General features: G+C 35.8%; 1 protein-coding gene across 10 annotated transcripts in view; it reads right to left on the reverse strand.

The window, feature by feature from the left end:
- Positions 1 to 23,560, reverse strand: part of LOC143239599 (uncharacterized) — a 123,556-nt gene that overhangs the window by 16,973 nt on the left and 83,023 nt on the right. Inside the window, exon 3 of one of the 10 annotated variants that reach the window (XM_076480837.1) lies at positions 17,753 to 17,821. The exons of 8 other annotated variants lie outside the window; for them this stretch is intronic. Coding sequence is in view for 1 of the 2 variants with exons in the window: in XM_076480833.1 (XP_076336948.1) it covers positions 15,340 to 15,379 (40 nt within the window). In the remaining variant the exon portion in view is untranslated. Of the gene's footprint in view, positions 1 to 15,339; positions 15,603 to 17,752; positions 17,822 to 23,560 lie in introns of those variants that run through there. One more of the 10 variants, XM_076480833.1, reaches the window with a different exon arrangement.

Consider the following 23,560-nt stretch of genomic DNA (forward strand, 5'->3'; position numbering starts at 1 on the left):
TTGCTTCCTTGTGTCATCTTGTAAAACCATGTCATACACTGAATGCCCCTTACTGTTTCAAATTCTTTATACTATTACAAATACAATTATTTTATTGTTTAATTTACATGTACTTTTATTAAACACAGTTATTTACGTGAAGGGCCCGGCATGGCCAGGTGGTTAAGGCACTCGACTCGTAATCCGAGGGTCGCAGGTTCGAATCCCCGTCACATGGAACATGCTCGCCTTTTCAACCCTGGCTGTGTTATAATGTGACGGTCAATCCCACTATTAATTAGTTGGTAAAAGAGTAGCCCAAGAGTTGGTGGAGGGTGGTGATGACCAACTGCCTTCCCTCTAGTGTTAAACAGCTTATATAGTTTTAATTAATAATGTTGTCTATGCGAGTTAGTTTGTCTGATCACGTAAATACTTTCCAAATAAACCAGAATTAAACGATAAAACAATTCCTGTAAGAAAGTGTAGCTTCAATGGTATGTGTGAAAAGGATAGAAGTTCACGAAAACCACTACAAATGTTTTGTAGTTCTCGGCTAGTAGAAATTACAACTGTTAAAAAGTGCCCACTTCAGTAACAATATTTTCTTGCAGGCAGTGAAATAAAAAGAATAGCGACAGCAAATATAAAAAGTCCCTGTACCTACTTAGTAGAACCTAAGCGCTCTCTTGTACTGGATGCATTGAAACCCTAAGATTTTTGCTAATAATGCACTGCAGTCAGCTCCTTTGCTTAAAATCAAACGAAATACAATTTGAATATTTGAAGAGGCCCGATAAAGACGAATATAAATGGCCCAACTTAAATAACACACACTATGAAGTCAAACTTGAAGTCTGATTTTAGGTTCAGAAAATGAGAAAGGATTTCAAACGTTTTTAATGTTATTTAATCAATAATGTATGTTCCATTATTATCAATTACTTCCTGTCAATGATTCACAAGCTTCTGAATGCCACTTCTATACAATTCTTCGTGTTTGGAGGAAAAGAATGTATAGAGGGTAGTTTTGACATCCTCTTGTGTTCCAAGATCTTTTTCCATCAAGATATTTCTGCAAACTTCGGAATAGATGATAATCAGATGGGGCAAGATCTGGAGAATAAGAAAGTTTTTCCCAATATATCTCTTCAATCTTTGCAGATGTGATCATTGCTGTACGGGGCCAAGCATTATTCTGGTGTAACACAACACCTTTACGACTGATCAAAACAGGCCTCTTTTCTTTCAGTGCAACATTCAAGCGTTCTAACTGTTGACAACAGAAGTCTGATGTAATCGTTACATTGAGTGGCAGCAACTCAAAACGGATCACACCAACAATATCTCACCAAACGCTTAACAATACTTTCCTAAGGTGGAGGTCCATTTTGGGTTATGCTTTAGCCAGTTTACCTGCACTGAGCCATTGTCTGCGGCGCTTAACATTTTTATAATATATCCATTTTTCTTTTCTTGTCACTAACCTGTCCAAAAAGGTGAGTTACGTTCACGAGAGTGCAGAGAAGTGCAAATGTCCACTCTTGCTCTCAGGTTGGCTTCTGTCAAATCATAGGGGACACATTTTCCAAGATTTGACACCTTTCCAAGCTGTTGCAAATGACGGTGGACTCTTGAATGGGTTGAATTAAGCTTCTGTGCTAGTTCTTCAACTGTTATAGCACAATTTTCAACAAATTAAATTCAACAGGACAACCTGAATGTGGCGCATCACTTAAGCTGTAGACACCTGATCTGAACTTCTGAAACCATCTTTGAAATTTACTTTCATTGAGAGATTCTGCACCATAAACACCTTGAATGTTTCGTGTAGTTTTTGCTCCACTATTGCCTTTTTTAAACTCATAAAGTATTATATGCCTAATGTGCTCCTCAGACACGTCCATCTTCATAAGGGGTCATTTGATTAATGATCTGAAAAAGTTTAGTTGGGTTAGTTTTATTTGTCTCAACATTTTTATACACGTTCTACTACATATTTTAGTCATTAAAGCCTTCTACAAAGAGAGAAATGAGGATGCACTTCTGTATTAACGTTTTGGACATTACTTATAGGATGACCTGATGCTTTTGGATATACGGTTTCAGGTAGTATCCAGTTCTTATAGGTATAGCTAGTTACATTATAAAGAATGTCAGGCCTAGCTGCGCTGGTGATGGCCGATATTTAAATATTGGTAAGAGGGAGCTGCAAATGATGATGAATTAATGACCGAGACTATATGTGGAATATCGAGAAACAGGAACACAGTTATAAATATGAGTAAGCAGTTAGTTCACTGTCATTCAATGTGAAGTATTCATTATAGTACATAGTTTTGTTATTTAATTAGTTGGTGAGTTACGCAACTGATTATTTAACAAAGTTGGTTATTAATTTACATTAGGCGTTCGTCTCGCAGTTTATATTAAAATACTACATTTGAAGCTAGACGTATATTTAGATGTTGAGTTTAGGACACTTTGTGTCACAAGTGAGCTTATTCTGATGAAATTAAAACACTATCATAAATTTTCATAATGAAAACCTGATCATGAAGGCGATGTTAACATATTGCTTCAAATAACTAAAAAATAACGCAAAAAATTTAAAAAAGTAATAAAAAGAACATGCTACACAACATCTCTTGTATTTACACATCAGTTCAAACATGAAACACCATGTACAACAACATACGGAACAGAATGACTTATTTCAAGAAGAACACACTACATAGTACCTCTTTTGTATCTACATTGGAGTTCGAACATGAAACACCATATACAACAACAAACATGTGGAACAGAAGAACTTGTTTCAAGAATAACATACTGCACAACATCTCTCTTGTATCCACTTATCAGTTCCAACGTGAAACACCATGTACAACAACAAACATATGGAACAAAATGGCTTATTTCAAGAACACACTACATACACACTATGATGGAAAGACAGTATAGATGGATCAAGAACCAACACGCAATGATTGTGAGACACTCTAGGAAATGGATCAGGAACCAACACGCTATGATTGGGAGACACTCTAGGAAATGGATCAGGAACCAACACACTATGCTTGGGAGACACTCTAGGAGATGGATCAGGAACCAACACGCTATGGTTGAGAGACACGATGGGAACAAAGTGAACAATAAACTGTTCATCTTGCTACACATTTAAAATAACAAACTTGGGCTACTTTTTTTAGCAACGAATAATGGGATTGACACTCACATTATAATTCCCCACGGCTGAAAGGAACGGGGATTCGAACTCATGACCCTCATATTGCAAGTCAAGAGCCTTTAACCACCTGGTCATGCCAGGCCACCCGAGTGTATTTCAGTACAAAGAGTGAAAATATTCATAAGAAGGCGTGTTACAGAGCATGTAGAATGAAAATATTAAATATTCCGTCCTGTAACACCTATAATACAAATAAATAAGACGTACTTTTCTTCATGATTGGATTAATTTATCTTAGTATCCATACTGACCTGAGTGCCAAACGTCTACCAGAAACACAACAAAAAACTCCAGATCTAAACTGGGGAATCAAGTTTTGGTCAATATCCTCCTACCAGATCTAACTCTCAAGTTTCATTTACAGTAGAATTGTATCTTCAGAGCTAAAGTTACATACATTTTGATAAAAGTTTAAAAAAAAACGACCTGAAGAAACCGCAAAGGCGAAACACTAGTTTATGTAAAAAATATATTCCTTTATATTTATTTGGAGTGCAAAGGTAGTTTTTTCTTAACTTTTGTCGAAGTGCGTAAATCCCTCCAATTTGCACTACAAATTTTAAAAGACAACAAACAAGATTTCCTACAACAACACCTAAAAAAACAAAATAAAAACACGCCAATAACAGTTTCTGAAGAAAATGGGAACCAAGCTTCAAACAACGTTTTCAAATAAATAAGCAGATAAAATGTACGATAAATACGGATTTACTTCAAAAACTCTTTCACACAATGCTTGTCTAACCAGACTGGCTGATGAAAACATGGAAGATGCAATTTACTATGGCCATATATTTTAAACATACTAATTTTTAAGTTAATAATAATAAAAACCTTATAAAAGATATTTTGAAATATCAATCATTTGACCTCTTACTTACATTTTCAGTAATTCCACGTTAACCTCTCAAGTAACACTTTTATAAAACGATAAATAAAACTGCATCAAAATTACGTTACAGTCCAAAGACCACAGTTATACTTCCTATTACACCACCTCAGAAACTTGTTCTACAGCAACTAAAAATGTGCATATGATTTGGCTGATCCAGTTAGATGGTCCAAAACCAATTCGAAGAGATGACAACTGTCAGACAGAAATTGCTACAACTGCAGAAACTGACACCACAATGACCAGTCGAACAGAAGAACAAAGTTCAGCAGTTGATCTCGATACATGATGACATGTCGAACAGAAGGACAAAATTCAGCAGTTTGTCTCGATACATGATGACCTGTCAAACAGAGGTACAAAGTTGAGCAGTTCGTCTCGGCTTATTCAACATTCTGTTTTTGCTGAAAGATTTTGAGCAGAGCTAATGATTCATTGTAGTGCAATTTAGGGCTGAAATAATTTTTTCAGCATTTTTAAGTCAACATGATAAGTCAGTAGATCACTTGCAGGCATTTTATCAACTGAAAATAAATGGAATCTCGACTGGAAATGAATCAAACAATCGATAGAGAAAGTCTATACCTGATGAAGCACTGATATAACACTACAATTCGGGTTTTGATACAGACAAGATATCTGTTTCACGACGAGTTGTTGATACTTAGCAGGTAACCATTGTTGTTTTCAACATACTAAGTTAACTGCTTCAGTTACTGGCGTACAATGAAGCTCTTCTATGTTAATATGGTACCACATCCAAACAGGGCGTTCCTGACCATGGTCATCCACAAGTCTCTCCCTCTCTATGAATCACATCCAAACAGGACATTAGTGACCATGGTCTAACACAGATCTTTTCTCCTCAAGGCAAAAAGAACTTCCAACGTGGATACATTCATCCATTTAGACAGACTCTTGACATACGTCAACTGTCTTCCACGATATCTCCTTCTCTCAGTCTTTTCAGTTACGACTAAACATTCGCCTTCTTATAGAAACTCCACTTGTATAATTTTTATAGTTGAACAGAAAATGCTAGTAATATATAAGCTACAAGTTTTACAGGTGGTCAGAGAGAGATAATTGTAAGCTATATTCTCAATGTTTTAATTCAGATGTTAGCAAGATGGCGCATGACGTTAAGATTAAGTTTGTGGGAGTAGAAACGAAAGTTTTAAATCTAACGTTACGAAAATCTAGTGAATTAGAGAAGTATCAAGAAGCGACGTTGCATCATAAATACGCGAATCAGTACATGTTGCTCTTGTACTTAAACACGAACACCCTTTAACAATAGTTTATAAGAAAGAAAATAACTGATCAGACAGCTGCACAAACTGGAAGAAACGCACCATATTTAGAAGGACCTGTTGAAGGAAACTTTAGTTAATAACTGTATGGGATATGAACTCCTTCTAAAGGATACTAGAAAGAGATAATTGAACTGTTATAATCCTGAGAAATATGACCATTACAGCCACAAATAAGTAATTAACAGCTGTTGTTAAACCAATATGTTGGTAAAAATGAGTCTTCAAACCCAACCAGATCGAGAAAACAACAAAGGGCGAAACAGACAACAGAATTACAGGAATTTAGCTGGACGTACAGGGAAAAATTCAACTAAGAATAATTCCATCTACACCAAATTAGGAAAGAGTTCATTATTTGAGGAAAATCGTTCACGAGTCCGTGAGCTCACTGACGAAAAAGCTCATGGAATACTGGTTAACAACTGGTTCTAAAAATACAACACTATGCAACAAAATTTTTACTTTTTCTTGTTCCTGGGCAGTAAGTGTTATTTTCCAATTGCTTATGCCAAAAGTAAATGGAAAAGACTTATTTTTCTCTTCAAACTTTGCTTTTGCAACCTGGGTATTTAAATTTTCAAATTTATCCATTTTCCAGAACATTCCAGGTAGATTGAATGCTGAGTAGCTGATAAAGAATTTTCTCGAACTTGCAAGAATTTTCAAGAACTTTCCATAGTAATATATATACAGGGGCTCACCACATGAGTTTAATTCTAGCTGCCGAGGTGAACATATAGATCTATCTGATTTTATCAGAGATGGCATCAAGAAGCTGGAAGCATTCTCCAGACACATTCTGCAATGTACGAGGTCTGTTCAAAAAATTACGCGAACTGACGTCATAAAACAAAATGTACTTTATTTAGAAGTTACAAGTCTGGGACCCCTTCAAAGTACTCTCCTTCCCAACGCACACACTTATCCCAACGGTGTTTCCACTTGTTGAAACAGTCCTGGTAGGCTTCTTTTGTAATGTCCTCCAGCTCCTTCGTCGCATTTGTTTTAATCTCGGGAATCGTCTCAAATCTTCTTCCTTTCAAGGTTCTTTTGAGTTTGGGGAACAAGAAAAGTCGCAAGGAGCAGGTCAGGTGAGTAGGAGGGTGGGAAAGAACAGTGGTCGAGTGTTTGGCCAAAAACTCACGAGTTCTGAGGGCTGAATTTCGCAGCAACGCGGTGCATCTTCAATTTTTTCGGTCAAAATCTCGTAACAAGATCCAACTGATATCCCACACTCTTCAGCAAGCTTCCTGACAGTCAGACGTCGATTTGTCCGCACCAGGGTGTTGATTTTGTCGACGTGTGGGTCGTCAGTTGACGTGGAAGGACGTCCAGAACGCTCATCATCTTCAATGGACTGTCGACCATCCTTAAAACGTTCATGCCACTTGAAACATGCCGTACGATTCATAGCAACATCACCGTAAGCCGTGTTAAGCATAGCAAAAGTTTCAGTCGCAGATTTTCCAAGTTTAACACAAAATTTCACAGCAAGTCGTTGCTCCTTCAGGTCATTCATTCTGAAATCCGCCAAACGAAAAAATCTCGCACTTCACTTAAAACCGCGTAGCTAATACACAAATGAAGATATCTGCAATCGGGAAATGGCGTCGTAATCAGCTGATCTGTGCAAACCTAGCGACACCAAGCGGATTCCCCTGGAACCAACTGGAGCCGCGCAATTCAAAGAGTCCGCGTATTTTTTGAACAGCTCTCGTATGTGGCCAATTTATCAAGACAAGAGAGAAAAAGCATTCTGTGACAGCCTCTGCTAAAATGTGTGAAGCGTACCAGGCATATTTCGGTATGCCTGTCGGGGATCAAGACAAACCATGGGAACCTCATTTTACCTGCGAGCACTGAAAAAAAAAACTCTAGAAAGTAAGACAGGCAGTTTTTGCTTACTTGAATAGTAGGATTTTATATTATACAAATTTTAGACCTTTTAAAATGTAAATATCTTTTAATTTATTGTTTTTAATTTCCAATAGTATAGAAAAATATTACATATAAAATATTTTGCATGACCCTCTTTCACATCAGTTGTGGACGAAATAAATTTATTCTTCACAATAATTTTATTTTGCTCTTTTGCAGGATGGTACAGAGGGGAAAAGAAGTTCACTATTCCAAGAATTTGGCGTGAGCTCACCGACCGCTCAAGCAATTGCTGCTTCTGCATGGTGGAACTTTCCAAACGTCGAGATGGCAAGAATGCATCTGCTATCATGTATCCGAACCTTCCATCATCCATCAATCCCAGTGCCACACTGCCCTGAGCTCCCTGTCGCCACTCTGTCAGAGAGAAAGCAGCCATCCTCAAAAGAGAGCAACATATCAGAAGAGGAGGTGGACGTTGAAGATCCAGATTACAATTTCTGAGGTGCACCTGGTGAGAGAAACTCATACTACCCCAACCAAAGAGATCTCAATGACTTGATCAGAGATCTTGGTCTAACAAATTCGAATTCCGAGTTTTTAACATCTAGGCTCAAGGAAGGGGATTTGTTAAATGAAAGTGTGCAAGTCGCAAGTCAGAGGAAGCATCACAGACATTTTTCAAGCTTATTCACTCGTCAAGATGGGCTCTGTTTCTGCCACAATGAATCTGGTCTGTGCAAGGCAATTGGAATTGCCTGTAACCCGAACAAGTGGCACCTTTTCATTAATAGCACAACCAGAAGTCTCAAAGCTGTGCTGCTCCATAACGGGAATAAGTATCTGTCTTTTCCCCTGGCTCATTTGGTGTCCCTCAAAGAGGAATACAACAGCGTCAACACCTTGCTAGAAACCTTGAGGTATGATGAGTATGGCTGGAAGGTTATCGAAAACTTCAAAATGGCGGCATTCCTGATGGGTCTCCAAGAAGGCTTTACCAAGTTTCCCTGTTATCTTTGCCTTTGGGACAGCAAAGACACCGCAGCGCACTACAACAGGAAGCACTGGCCACTGGACCGAGTTCTCTGTGGGGAGGCATAATGTCAAGTGTGAGGCACTTGTGGACCTCCAGGTGTTGGTCCCACCATTGCACATAAAATTGGGTCTTATGAAACAATTTGTCACAGCTCTTGATAAGGAGTCTGCAGCCTTGAAGTACCTACAATACTTCTTCGCTAAGCTGTCCGAGGAAAATGTCAAAGCAGGTGTCTTCGTTGGACCACAAATAAAGAAGATCTTGGAGTGCACAGAATTCCACAAGGTCAGTAGGATGGAAAAACGCTTGGGGCAGTTTTGTTGCAGTGGTTCGAGGCTTCTTGAGCAATCACAAGGCCGAAGATTATGTGAAACTGGTTGAGGCTCTGGTGAAGAACTACAGCAAAATGGGTTGCAGGATGTCCCTGAAAGTCCATATCCTTGACGATCATCTTGATAAATTCAAGAACATGAGAGCATACTCAGAGGAGCAAGGCGAGCGTTTCCATCAAGATATACTGGACTTTGAACGCCGCTATCAAGGAGCGTATAACAAAAACATGATGGGAGACTATATTTGGGGGCTGATACGTGAAAGTGATTTACATTACAGTCACAAATCTCGAAAAACTACTCACCTCAAAATATTTTTGTTCATTTTTGTATAACTTTAGTATAAATGCATGTAAATCTTGATTCATATGTTGTTGTATTCAGACCTTATGTAAATAAAAATATGCAAATTTGCCCATTTTTACATAGAAAATAGGTTAATTTCAAAATTTATTATCCAGGTCACAAAAGCAAAGTTTGAAGGGAATTATGGCCAGTTTCTGTAATTTTACAACAGAAGCAATTACAAAATAATATACTATCCAGGAACAAAATTTGTGTTACATAGTGCAATTGTTCAGCAGTTTGTTAATGAAAGGAGAGAATAAGAAAAAGACTAGGAAACTGAAGATGGTTGATATAAACAGTTGGTGGACATAAAGAACCAGCAAAAGAAAAGTTAGAAGTTACCATTACTGTTGAACAATTCTGTCGATATCATCATATGTGGATAACTGGCAAAGCAAAACTGTATGCTGGGAACCGATTTCATCTGAAAACATGGAAGTGAGGTTATGCTAGTTTCAAATAGCTTCGCAGTTTATGTGTACAAATAGGCAGTCACTATACTAGAAATTTAACTTTCAGTAAGAACAGGGATAATGGGTATCTGTATCATTCTAGAAGTTACTGGGAATACGTTTTCGTCTAGTTGTACCAAATACTCAGGCATGTCCTGAGGAACTGATGGATGATAGAGTCTTGAAAACAAACTTTCTATTGCTTTCTTCTTTTATCACATGACACTTCTTGATAAACATGTCATGTTACTTATACACGTGGACCTTATAATAAGCATACGATATATTAAAACGTATACCTTGTGACAAGAATATAATAGTATTTAAACGCGTGTACCTCGCGACAAGTATATGATGCTATTTAAGAGTTAGTTATTTCTAACGAGTATAACACACTATTTATAAACGAGTATTTCGTGACGACTGTAATTCTATTTAAACATATATACCTCGTGACGACTACATATCATTATTTACATCTATAGGTCGTGACATAGGCCCAGCAAAACCAGGCGGTTAGAGCTCTCGATTCGCAATCTGAGGGTCTTGGGTTCGAATCCTCTACACACGCCCTTTCAGCCGTAGGGGGATTATAAAGTGACGGTCACTCCCAATTTTCGTTGGTAGAAAAGTAGTCCAAAAGTTGGCGGTGGGTGATAATAACTAGCTTGCTTTCCCTCTAGTCTTACACTGCTAAATTAGGCACGACTAGCGCAGATAGCCCTCGTGTTGCTTTGCACAAAACTCAAAAACAAACCTCGTGACGAGTACGACAATGTTCTAAGTGTTTTTTTTCTAAATGATTCGCTAAATAACAACACAAAGTTTACTCAAGTTCAAGACAATGAAAGAGTTTTATTTCTTTCACTACAACTTCTAAGCTCCTACATGGTTTCATGAACTAACGCAGCTTTAGTACTTCGTTGAAACATATTTAATGTAAGTAAAATTAACAATCTAATCGGCTAGAAAATTCACTAACTTAGTAATCAATCAGCTACTGTAACAGAGTCATTAATCAATCAACAATGTACTCTAGCTTTGTCTCACGTAGTTTATAGTTCAAATGGTTTCAAGAAAGTCCTACTCATTAATCCGCATGTTCAGAACATACCGTCAAAACTCCCTATAACAAACATTAATACAAACGTCTAGATAAGAAACACAAAAAACCCAGGCGTTGAATACATGAACATCTATATCAAGTGAAAAATACACTATTAGATATGTACCTTATTATGAAAATATGAAACAAGTTAAATGTGCACTTTATTATGAGAATATGACACTATTATTTAAACGCGTACTTTACAGTGAGTATATGACATAAAAATATTGAGAGGTTTAGTGAATGGCTGATGACTCATTAAGTGTACCAATACAACCGTGCCAGTCAAAGTCAAACATTATGCATTCATCCACCTAATTTTAGTGAGATATAATGTAATGTTAACTCTACAGTTTCCTAATAGATGGAGCCACTACCTATGCTTATTTTTGTCTCATTCAAGTTTCTAGTGAAAAGTTCATTCTGAAAGTATTTCTAACTAACGTTAAACAAAGAATCATCGCATAAATATCTATACATTATGTTTAAAATTTTCATATTGTCCATAACAGTTTTGTAGATAAAAAAACAAGAGCGTTACAATAGTTCACGAGTAACAAATATTGTGTTTCGAACACTCAACCATCAACTGGAGACCTTGTGTATTCCTAACGATCGATCGATCCGATTCACAATGCCTACTCAAGTCACCTGCCCCTATCCCCAAGGCCGTGTTTTCATATATATAGTTTAGTCTCTATAGGGTTTTTCTACTATATATGAAGCTAGACTCAATAATTAAGCATTTCTTCTATACTGGTTTATTTCTTTATTTATATCCAGTTTTAAACGTTGCTTATTGATTGCGTTTTTGAAACTTTTGGTCAAATCGATAGCTCGAACATTAATTTCAGAAGTTACGTTATATTATCCCTCCCAAAGCCAACTTTGATTTTTTTTAAATCTTTCAATTGATGCACATAACATTAAGCTTCTATCGTACCGCGTGGTAAAATGTAGAAGTTTGTAAAAACTGTGGTGAAAAGTCTGATAAGAATAAAAAACAAATCTCATGTCAGCTCTAAAAGGCTTCACAGACTCCCTGCAACTAAGCACGCTTACATCACCACTGCTATGCACGTGAGGCCTTTCGCTGATCCCGACTAAGTAGTCAGTGTTGCTATGGCAACGGCGCAGCAGAGGGCCCTTTTCTAAGACACCCTCGAATGAACACATGTCACGTGCTGCGCGGCTGATTAAAGATCCACGCCGCCAGCACTGAACGCCAGTTTCAACACAAGCAGCGAATCCAGGTCTGTTGATTAACGTTGTGCTGCTGTTCCCGTTCTCGGAAAATTAACAATTTCTCCAGAGAAAAATTCGTGCTTTCCTTTACAAGCCCATGGAACATCATTAGCGATCTAAAAACCACGCACGTTGTCGAAAAAATGTTCTCTTGGTAATGGATGGTTTTATTCCAAGTGACGTATTGAAACAAACAACTGTTAACAACGAAGAAACAGTCCCGAGCCCTTCTTTGTCAAGTTAATTAATATTAACTTTTGATCAAATCAAATAACAGTGGGCGTGGCGTGGCACGGCAAACATATTCACGTAACAAAATTTTGTTTTAACGAGAAAAAAAAAAAGTTTTAACAAAAAAGGCGCTTGTTGTCCAACTGCAAGACAGAGCTTATAAATACATCAAATAGCCGAGTTTACATACTTAACAGCAAACAAACAAAAACCAAAATTGTAACAAATTTTGAAATAGCAAAAAGAAATTTTTTCACGTTTTTAAATAAAAGTTAAAAATTCTATCAGATATAGAAGTTACAAAAAGAATAATTTTCGCGTTTTGAAATAAAATAACTATATGAAGTGTAGAAACTATAAAAAAACAAATAGCTTGTTCTTACGTATTAACGGGGGACACTAATTTCTTAATTATGTTAGTGTTTTCTTAAGTTTTTGTTGTTGTTGTGAAAAGAAGAAACAAAAAATTAATCTTAGTACACCGTATACATTTAATATTGTATTAATATGTTTTAAATTTCTCATACATTCAAGTGATTTTAATGCCCCCCCTCCCCGATAATACGTAAGTACTAAATAATTTTCGGGCTTTTATTATAAAAATAAAATTGTTAAATGTAGGATATACTAAAGTTTAATTCATGCTTATCAGATGAAATCTGTTATATGAAGATTCTTTGCACCATTTTCTAATGTTGATTACTGGCACCTTTTTAAAGTTATTGTAGGTTCTCGTGAATTTTCCTGTCTGTAGTTTGTATTACAATATTTATATCTCATGTGACGATATTTTATTTATTTTCTAACAAATACGTCTTACAAACAATAAAATCGTGTAAAAAATAAAACAGCTTATCACTGTTTCAATGCAAAACCGGTTGTGGTTCAGAATTTCAAGTCGGTCACTTGTGATATGAACAAGCAGCCTAAAAACAAGGGTTCACTGGCGCCTTCATTGCTGACTTTGGACGAGATTGTTAGTGTGGCTAGAATGCTTTCGACGATTCCTGTGACTATAAGATGATTATTAATATAAAAACAGCAACGTAAATCCTGTTGTTGATTAAGAAGATGCGGATGATAGTACTCTGACCTTTGTGAATTTCGAATCAGAGGATATGAACACGAGGCTTAAACGAATCTCCCCCTAACAACAATTTTTGGTATCCACTCGTCTCTAAGTAGCCATTTTCCCACCACTGACGTATCACGTGATCATTATTATACTCTCTATGATATAGATATAGGAAATACTGACGTATCACGTGATCATTATTATACTCCCTATGATATAACAAATATTTCCATTCTGTCAGTTTGATTCAAGTTTAACGTGATTAGCTACATCGCGTTGTCCATTTTCCTCCAAGAGAACTAAATCAGATTCTGGAGGGAAGGGATTACAAAACCGTGTAAAGTGTTCTACTTTAGTGTTAATGCTGCGTGAACTGCTACTGTAACAAGATGATCTCAAAGCTAAAAAATATCGCGTAAACAAACCAAAGTTGCTAGTTCTAAGTCCAATACCCGATAATTCCGCTAACGAACTTTAAACAGTAGACTTACGAACGGAATATCACAAGCTAATCATACGTGAAAATATTAGCTGATGAAAAAAAATACGAACAGAGAGTTTAATCCTTAACCAATGGCTGTTTAAACAATCACGATCAGTTCTCATCGCCAGATCACAATTATTATTGCCAGATAAAGCTTTCAAATAGTGATCTTAACGCTTAAAAAAATGTACATGTCCGCCCGCATACACAAACACTGCGGCAACTGATTACACGCGAATTGTGTGTTTTACAGCTACTGGCAACAACCATGTGTGTTGTGCGTCAAGGATATACGAAAGGAATAAAATAACGATGAAAATGACACACACACATATATATTTGTAGGGACTAACTTAATTATCGAAATTCTTATAAAGAAGTTTCACTTATTTCTTCATAATGACCAATCAATATTTTAAAATTTACTATAAAGTTATTGGAATCCCAAATAAGTATTATCTAAGATCTATAATAATAATAGAAAACTTTCAGCCGTGGGGACGTTATAGTGTCTGTTCAATCCCAATATTCGTTAGTAAAAGAGTAACCCTAAAGTAGGCAGTGTTGACTAGCTTGCTTTCCCTCCAGTATATCACATCTAAATTAAGGACAGCTAAAGCAGATAGTCGTGGTGTAGCTTTACACAAGCTTCAACAAAGAAAATATAACTTTTGTTTAATAGCTGTTTGGTAAACGTCGTAAAATATTTAAGATTAGAAAATACAATCAAACTTGAAAAGAAATGAGTAAAAAAAATAGTCTGCACATTCGCATATAGTCTAAATAAAACGTAACTGGTGACAGCAACCCGAAACTTCTAAACGTAACTTACAGACAATGACAAAGTACAACGACGAGACATTTTACCAAACGCATCACGCTAATCTGTACATTTCCTGTTACCTCGTGTGCCACGTCATTAAATGTTGTAACTCTAATAAATCGTTTATGAACTATTTAAATTATTAATTTTTTTATTTCTCATTTCTGTCTTTAAAGAATAAATAATTAAAACACTGATATGTTTCAAAATGTTACATCTGTAATATTGTAATTTATATGCTAACTAGAGGGCGCATGATATTAACAACAAGGAAGTCCTAAAATATCCAAAGTAATCAGGAACATTAGTGATGGAGACAACTTGGAAAGTGTCAATGACTAAAACTGTTATTCACGAATGAAAAATACTAAAGAATATGAAGTTACTAAATTTAAATCAGTGCTAGTTAATATGGTGTAGATTAAGTTATTTTAATCGATCAGTCGTGAAACTGTATAAATAACTTTATTTTTACGTTAGTCCTAGTACCATTTGGAAGATATTTTCGTTTGAGCATCATTTGTGAAGTTAGGCTTAAAAGTTCCAACAAGTGCAATTAACCTGTATTCTCACGACGGCTGGTATGGATATTAGCACCAATTAATTTACAGAACAACGTTTCGACCCTCTTAAGGGGGCGAATAATTTCGGTCATCTTAAGGTTAACAAAAAACATAACCTTATAGTTAAGTTAGGGAAGAAATAAACTAATATTTTATCGTTACATGAACTCGACTTTGAATTATTTTCATTAAATAATTTACAGAAACCTAGACCCTCCCAAATAATAAAAAAGTTACAACAAAACGCTGTTAAAAACAGTTTTTTAACTTATACGCAACAGCGCCAATTCTTCATGGAACATTCACTGTTGTCGACAAGCATCTTACCTAAGAAGTTCTCTATCCTAAAATTTGTACAAATTCCCATGGTTGAAAGATGTTTGTATATACTCCCAGCAAATACATTTCTCCCTACTCACACGTAAGGTCACTGACCGCACAAGAATGTTACAATCAACACGATAACAAAAAATACGAAATTCCACATTCTCTGAACTGTTGATTTGTAAAATCTGCAGATAAAATATTGATGTACGATTGTCTTCCCAGTGAAAGTTATGGCTAGCTGTTTTCCGTTGTGGTAATTTATAGCAACGACGAATTAGATAGAAAGGTTTATGTAAAACAAGCAAGTTACTACCATTTTAACATAAACTATTGACGTAACACAGAAATTTGAATAACGTCATCGCTAGTGGTTGAAAGCACGCTACTCATACACTACGTTCGCCCCCAATACACTGTGATCGACAGTTCATTCACGTGGGCGTATCATATTTATTTCTCCACCTTCAGTCAGCCATTCCGAAGCTTCCCCACGTGCAAAACAGAGCTAATACGTGGAATACTGCGAGTCAGTAAATTGAAAAACAACGGAAAACTTTAGTTTTTCTCGTTTGCTTCCCAGAATTTAAATAAAAATATATTCACCTTCTTATTACAAAAACTTCGAACTTATACAAGTAAACTATTTATTATTCGTACCAATACCAATGTTGTAAGCTTTATTTTCAATATTTTAATTTCGATAGTAGCTAGAGAGCGCAAGACGATAATTATCCCTAGAATATTGGTAATATAGAGATTGAGAGATTTTGCGAAGCGTTTAAAAACAAGTCTACGTTATAAATGCAAAATGATCGTCAAGCAGTGAATCAGTGTAAACCATTCAGTTTAGTTAATTAAAATTTAGTCAAGCTTATATTGAGTTATTAAACTGATAAGCCGTGTAACTGTACAAATAAATTTAGAACTGGTAACATTAGCGAGTTATTTTCGTTTGAACGTTATTTGCAATATTACTGAGTCCTACAAGTTACAATAGTGTAGAAACGTTAAGGATGAAATATATTAGTTTGTTACCATTACATAAACTGAACATTTAAAAGAACCACGTTATAATAAAAGTTGGTTTAAACTCTTGTTTAACTAGAATGATAGAGCATATCTTAAAAGAAGCAGTTCACGAGTAGCGACTCTAATATACACACGATTACTGTCAACACTTAAATTGACTGCATTAACGTTATTAAACCCTATTAGACTTAACAATTATACTCCGTTATCTGTGTATCTATGCTATAAAATTGATAAGCTATCGTACCTTTAATACAAAACCTAGTACCTAGTTTACATTTACTGAAGAAAAAACATAAACTGTCTTTTTTCACGAAAAAAAATCTAATACTTGTGACGATGGTGGTTTTATATCAATTTCCTAACTCATTTGATTGTATTAAGTACCACACTTCTTTAAAATGGGGTTACATTTTTTATTAAGATGCGTTTTTCGTTCAACACCTAATTATGATTAATTAAATATTCATGAGATGTAGATTTATCACTTGAAACAATTAAAAGAGGTATAAAAAATATGTTTGATATTTCCGCGAAAAAAAAGGTTAATAATAAAGTACTACACTTTGATGATAATTTGATTATTGCGTAAGAGATTGAATAAAATCAACAACAATATGCTTCAAAACACATCTACTCTTCATGTTCTACACTCTAAAAATATTTGTTTCATGGAGCCACTAACTCTACTTGTCATAATTTCAAGATACTACCGTGTTTCTCCGATAATAAGACCTACCCATAAAATAAGACATAGTGTGATTTTTGGGGATAGTTTTAATATAAGCCCTACCCTTAAAATAAGCCCTAGTTAAGAGTGGCAGGAAGAGGAAAGAAATAAAAAAAAATAATTTATTAATTAGTTTAATAGTTAGTTAATTAGTTTGTTTAAATATTAATCAGTTAGTTTAATAGTTTAATAATAGTTTATTTTAAATGGTTAGTTTAATAGTTTTATTTCGTAACTTCATTTTTTTAATATATCAAAATAAGACCCCCCGAAAATAAGCCCTAGTGTCATATTTTGGAGTGAATATTAATATAAGCCCTGTCTTATTTTCGGAGAAACACGGTATAAATGACCGAAAATGTAACTCAGCACTTGCGAAAAAAGAACTCCATCACTGCATTTTTGGTGTTATGCTTTTCAAGGTTTAATTTCTACAATTCGATGCTTTAAATTACGGAATTAAAAAAAAAAAAAGACGTTTAGTAAGAAATATTGTATATTTACTATACAATAAAGTTAATAATTCAATAGGTAACGAAAAGAACTGTAATTTCTAGAAGTTTATTGTTCGATTTAACTGGTAATCGTATTTCTTCAGAACCTCCCTCTTGCAGCATGAAATAAACGGTGATAAATATTATTTATTATATTCACCGCTAGGACATCGTACGTCTCAGTTTCCGATAAGATTTGGCCAGTAACCTCGAAAACCTGCACTTCAGTCTGCCGAAATAAGTAAAGATTTTTAAACACATATTATATTACCAAACAACTTATAAGTTTCATTCTTTTGTGAATACTTTGAAAGTTTTGCGACTAAAAATCAGCAAATAATTTATTTGTTTTTACATGTACGCACCCTTAAATATTTTGTGATTATGACAAACAGACCTAACTTAATATGCACGTAGATCCTGAACCTTCTGTGGTCTTTGCCGCAAGAAAATCAGGTATAAACGCAACGACAGTTCTGTAAAAATATTTAGTCAAGATTAAGTGTCTAGATCTTCCCCTTCTCTCTGGAATGTTTAGGTTATAGACAGCAGATGCTATGGGTCTACACCGTCACTGAGGGTTAAGCACTGGAACAGCAAAACATAAATAAAGCTACACACTAAAACATTAAAATTTATAAAGAGCAAATCGACCTCGATGGATTTGGTTTCACTTAACAAAGTGCACTGTTGATTTAAAAAATGGTAGCAGTGTCACATCGAGAGTCATTTTCTGGACAGCAAGTGGTAACCACCGGCATTACTAATTAGCTCGCGCAGGTTATCAGCAAAGACTACTGAACACACAAACATTATACGAGTACTTTCTAGTAACTAGTTATATTAACTGTTAAACTTCAAAACGAACTATTTGCATCTATGTTGAGCCCACCACGGGTATCGAAACTAGAATCTTGACGTTGTGAACCTTCGGACTTCCCGCTGAGCCATTAGAGAGAAGGAATTAGTTCTAAAGCCTTTGATAAGGCACGTTTGTGTAAAAGTTTGATCTTCAAAGCGTCATCTCTTTTCTCTTTACAGACATAAACATTTAAATTATAGCTCGAAACTCAAACAACTGGACGCAAACAGAAAAGCGCGTTCTTTCACTTTCTGAAATTAAAAGTTTGCATCGTAGACACAGAAATACGCACGCGCAATATATTTCCAATAAAAAAACTTTAAAAATCCACATTTTCCACGAAGGTGCTACGAGTACCAGTCTGTATAGTTCGCAAGCTAGTTTTAAAACGAGACCAAAACACAGATCTAGACGGAAGAGAAAACGGCAGGTGATTTTTGCTGTATACCACATGTCTATGTCTACTTACCTACACAGGTAGAGAGGCTGTAAATATGGTTTATCCTCTACTGCACGAAACACTTGGAAAGTGGAAAATGATTCTATGTTTATATTAATAAAAAAACAACAGTAAACAAATACATTGTGTTAGTCATAGAAAGAAAAAGTCGAAACATGGAGATTAGTAGAGAAAAAAAGAAAAGAAAATAAACACAGTAAAAGTCAAACAATCACACCAACAGCCAGGTGTTAGCTTTCTAAGAGAATGTGTTTCACCACACATACATAGGCGCAGCTGCATTAACACACTGATAGTTACAATCGGGACCACCAGGTGTTTATAGTAAATTATTGTCAGTCCTACCAAGGCGAATGCTAGTGTTATCTTCATAAGCCAGACCAGCAAAATCTTGTGAACAAATTAAATGTTACAGAAGTCCAAATATTAATTCTTAAAATAATGCAAATTCAACGACTTTGAATGGAAGATTCCTTCACTCAATGTGTGAATAACGAGAGGCAATAATAGCGAAAATAAATGTCAGGTTTTGGAGTTTTCGCTTCTCCTCTCTCCTTTTTTCCTTCCTTACGTTAATAGATAAATTTACATATTCAGGTTATCCTTCGAATTCGCTGATGACGAGGATATCAATGTGAAACTGATATCTAAATATAACACACTGAGCCCTACATACTCTGGAAAAATGTTAGCTACTTGATGTTCAATCGGCCAACTGATTTTAAAAGTACATGCACGTTTGAAAAGTGACCGAGAATTCTTTTAAGGTAATGAAACAGAAATTTGTTCGTGTAGAAAGTTACTACTCGCTCCATACTACAAAGTTCACCTCCTTACTTGGTCGTTTTTACCATTCACTCACACGACTCTCAGTTTCCCTCCAACGCTTCAGAGTTGATGTACAAGAACTACCAGTTTGACTAATTTTTACCAGCTTCCCATAAATGGCTAAACAAGACTCGTCATTTTTACCCTAAGTTTACACGATGCAAGATGCACCATTTTTTCCCAATGTACGACACAAGTTCACATGAATCGGGCTATATAAGACACGTCATTTTTACCCTAAGTTTCACACAAGTTCATAGGAATGGATGTAGAAGACTCGTCACTTTTCCTTATGTTTTGCAGACGTTCAAACAAATCTCTATATATCACTCGTCAATTTTACATACGTTCCACATAAGTTCACATGAATGGTTATCCAAGACTCTTCATTCTACACTGGAAAGTGCATTAAAGTAAACAGTTTGTTTCTTTTTTTAATTTCGCGCAAAACTACACAAGGGCTATCTGCTCTACCCGTCCCTAATTTAGCAGTGTAAGACAAGAGGGAATTTAGCTAGACATCACCACCCACCGCCAACTCTTGGGCTACTCTTTTAACAACGAATAATGGGACTGACAGTCACATTATAATGCCTCCACGGCTGAAAGGGCGAGAATGTTTGGTGCGACGTGGATTCGAACCCGCGACCCTCAGATTACGAGTCGAACGCCTTAACCCACCTGGTCATGCCGGGCCAAATTAAACAGTAAATAATGTTTAGAATGTGGAATGGCCTTTGGTTTCCCTCCTCAGTACGTTGATAATCAAGACAAACCACCCTGAAGTTATAATCGTTAGAATTCTCCCCTTTGTTGATGTAATAATCATGAAAAGTTTCTCTAAACAATTATAAGAAATCCCTTCATTGAAGTAATAATCATGAGAAAACCCCTTGTTGAAATACTAATCGTGAGAAATATCTTACCTACCTACTGACGTAACAAAAATAAGAAATCTTCCCCCTTGATGTAATTATCACTAGAAATTCTCCCTTGAAAACACAACTTTGCATACAAATATCTGATCCGTTTTTTCTTTCACTCGAAGTCAGTTGTGTACCTGGGCCTAATATCTGCTTAAAGCCTAGTCAGCTGTGTACCTAGACCTAACACCTGCTTATAACCTAGTCAGTTGTGTACCTACAACTAACATCTGCTTATAACCTAGTCAGTTGTGTACCTACAACTAACATCTGCTTATAACCTGGTCAGTTCTGTACCTAGGCCTAACACTTTGTCATAACTTAGTCAGCTGTGTACCTGGGCCTAACATCTGCTTATAACTTAATAAGTTGTGTATCTAGGTCTAAGATCTGCTTATGACCTAGTCAGTTGTGTAACTAGACTTAATACCTGCTTACAACCTAGTAGTTGTGTACCAAGGACAAATATCTGCTTATAACCTAGTCAGTAATGTACCTAGGCCTAACACCTGCTTATAACCAAGTCAGTAATGTACCTAGGCCTAACACCTGCTTATAACCAAGTCAGTTGTGTACCTGGACTGCAAATCTACTTATAATCAAGTCTGTTGTGCACACTGACCTTACCCATAAAAGTCATCAAAACTCAAGTCTGAGATTGGTGAAACAAAACAATTCAGCAGAAGGGCTTGTGGTGCTGATAAAGTTCATTGCCAAACACCATCACCACCAGAAAAATACACAATTATGGTTTATCATCAAATCCTTACATGACACCAAGTTTATATTTCATATTAGTAATACCATGATATCATCGCTTATCAAAATAATACCAGTGATTATTACAAAGTTAAAGTTTCATTGATTTAAAGTACAGAAAATTTTAACATATAACCTAAAATGAAATTTGAGTTTTAAAGTGTGTATGGTAATTCCAGAATAAGAGAGAGTGTGTATTATTGCCTAATAAATGTTGGTTCTGAGCGTGTATTATTGCCTTACAATAATGAAGACAGATGTTGGTTTTGAGTGCGTATTGTATTCCTAAATTGCTGTTCACACAAATGTAGGCCTACCAGCAATAGTTTTATAAAGAATCTCTCACCTTTTAATTATTTATCTACAAGAAAGTTATTCAGATTTTTTCTAAAGCTCCCGTGACTAGGATTACCAGATTTCAAAGAGTGAAAAACTGAACTGTGTTTTTCCAGAGTACGAATTTCAAATTACATTAATACTTCTTTTAACGTTGGTTAAATAGTCTTGTTTATTGCACTGCATTTTGAAACCATACATACACAAATTTTGTTTGAGGCTTATTAATTAAAAAGTAAACAACACAAAATCGCGTCTAAGTTTTCTCGAACATTCTCAACACAAAAATGTTCTCTCTTTTACTTTTTAGGCCCGCCATAGCAAGGTGGTTAGTGCGCTCGATTTGCAATCTGAGTTTCGCTGGTTCGAATCCCCGTTATACCAAACACGCCCGCTCTTTCAGCCGTGGGGGCCAATATTATGTGATGGTCAATACCACAAATCGTTGATAAAAGAATATCTCAAGAGTTGGCGGTGGATGGTAATGACCATCTGCCTTCCCTCTAATCTTTTATTGGTACATTAGGGACGGGCAGCGCAGATAGACCACGTGTAGTTTTGCGCGAAATTACAAACAAACAAATCTATTTATTTAATAGCTGCACATATATTCAAGTGTGAATATCTCCCACATCACAGTGAAATATTAGGTTAAGTAAACGTAGAAGAGAGAGAGGAAAGAAGCCCTTAACAACTGGGACGATTCCAATTTCACTGGGATGTCTGCTAATCCTATTCATGAGAGAATTTCCTCCACTTGTCACGTGACAGATCCTCTACACTCAAGTTTCTGTGTAAATCAGTATATATTTAGTTCTGTGAAAGTTTGGGTTTTTCGGTAACATCGATATCTTTCTCAGCTTTGATCAACATTCATTCGGTTTTATAAATTATACACGAAAACTGACAGACTACAGTACCTTAAACTTGGAAATTGACAGATCACAGTACCTTAAACTAGGAAACTGACAGACAACAGTACCTTAAACTAGGAAACTTACAAACTACAGTACCTAAACAAGATAAACGAAATCTAATGGAATATAGCATCACTTGTGGTTTGGTTTGTTTGTTTGTTTGTTTTTGATTTCGCGCAAAGCTACACGAGGACTATCTGTGCTAGCCGTTCATAATTTAGCAGTGTAAGACTAGAGGGAAGACACCTAGTCATCATCAATCACCGCCTGTTCTTTGGACATTTTTTTTACCAACAAATAGTGGGATTAACCCTAACATTATAACGCCCCCACGGCTTAAAGGGCGAGTATGTTTGATGTGACGGGGGTTCGAACCCCCGTCCCTCGGATTACGAGTACAATGGTCATGCCGGGCCGTGCATCACTAGTGAAACGCAAACAGTTGGAGGAAATGGGAAGATAACAGTATCTTAAATTAGTCACACAAAAAAATCTTTGTAACAAACTGTTTATTAGAACTTGTAACTATATCCTTGTTTCTCAATATTCTGTAAAGTATCTCAATCGTTATTAGAATCTCCTTGTAACAAACTTCTGTATAAAATTATTACAAATTCAGTTCACAACAATATTTGTAAATTGGTCGTGCAAGAAAAAAACCCTTTGGACTAAGCTTGGAGAATAAAACAGTTTTTACTGTAACCTCAAAACTCCACTGAACCGCTGGAAAAATAAAACCCCTCGATGGTATTTCAATTGTCGCGTAGATAACTCACACTTCAGTGTCTACTGGAAAAGCATGTGATAATTACTATGATATATAGAGTAGATTCTGGCTTCTGAAAAATATCACAAAACAACACAGTTTTTTCCCTAGGGTTTA

The sequence above is a fragment of the Tachypleus tridentatus genome, chromosome 13 (assembly GCF_004210375.1).
Source record: "Tachypleus tridentatus isolate NWPU-2018 chromosome 13, ASM421037v1, whole genome shotgun sequence".
NCBI lineage: Eukaryota > Metazoa > Arthropoda > Merostomata > Xiphosura > Limulidae > Tachypleus > Tachypleus tridentatus.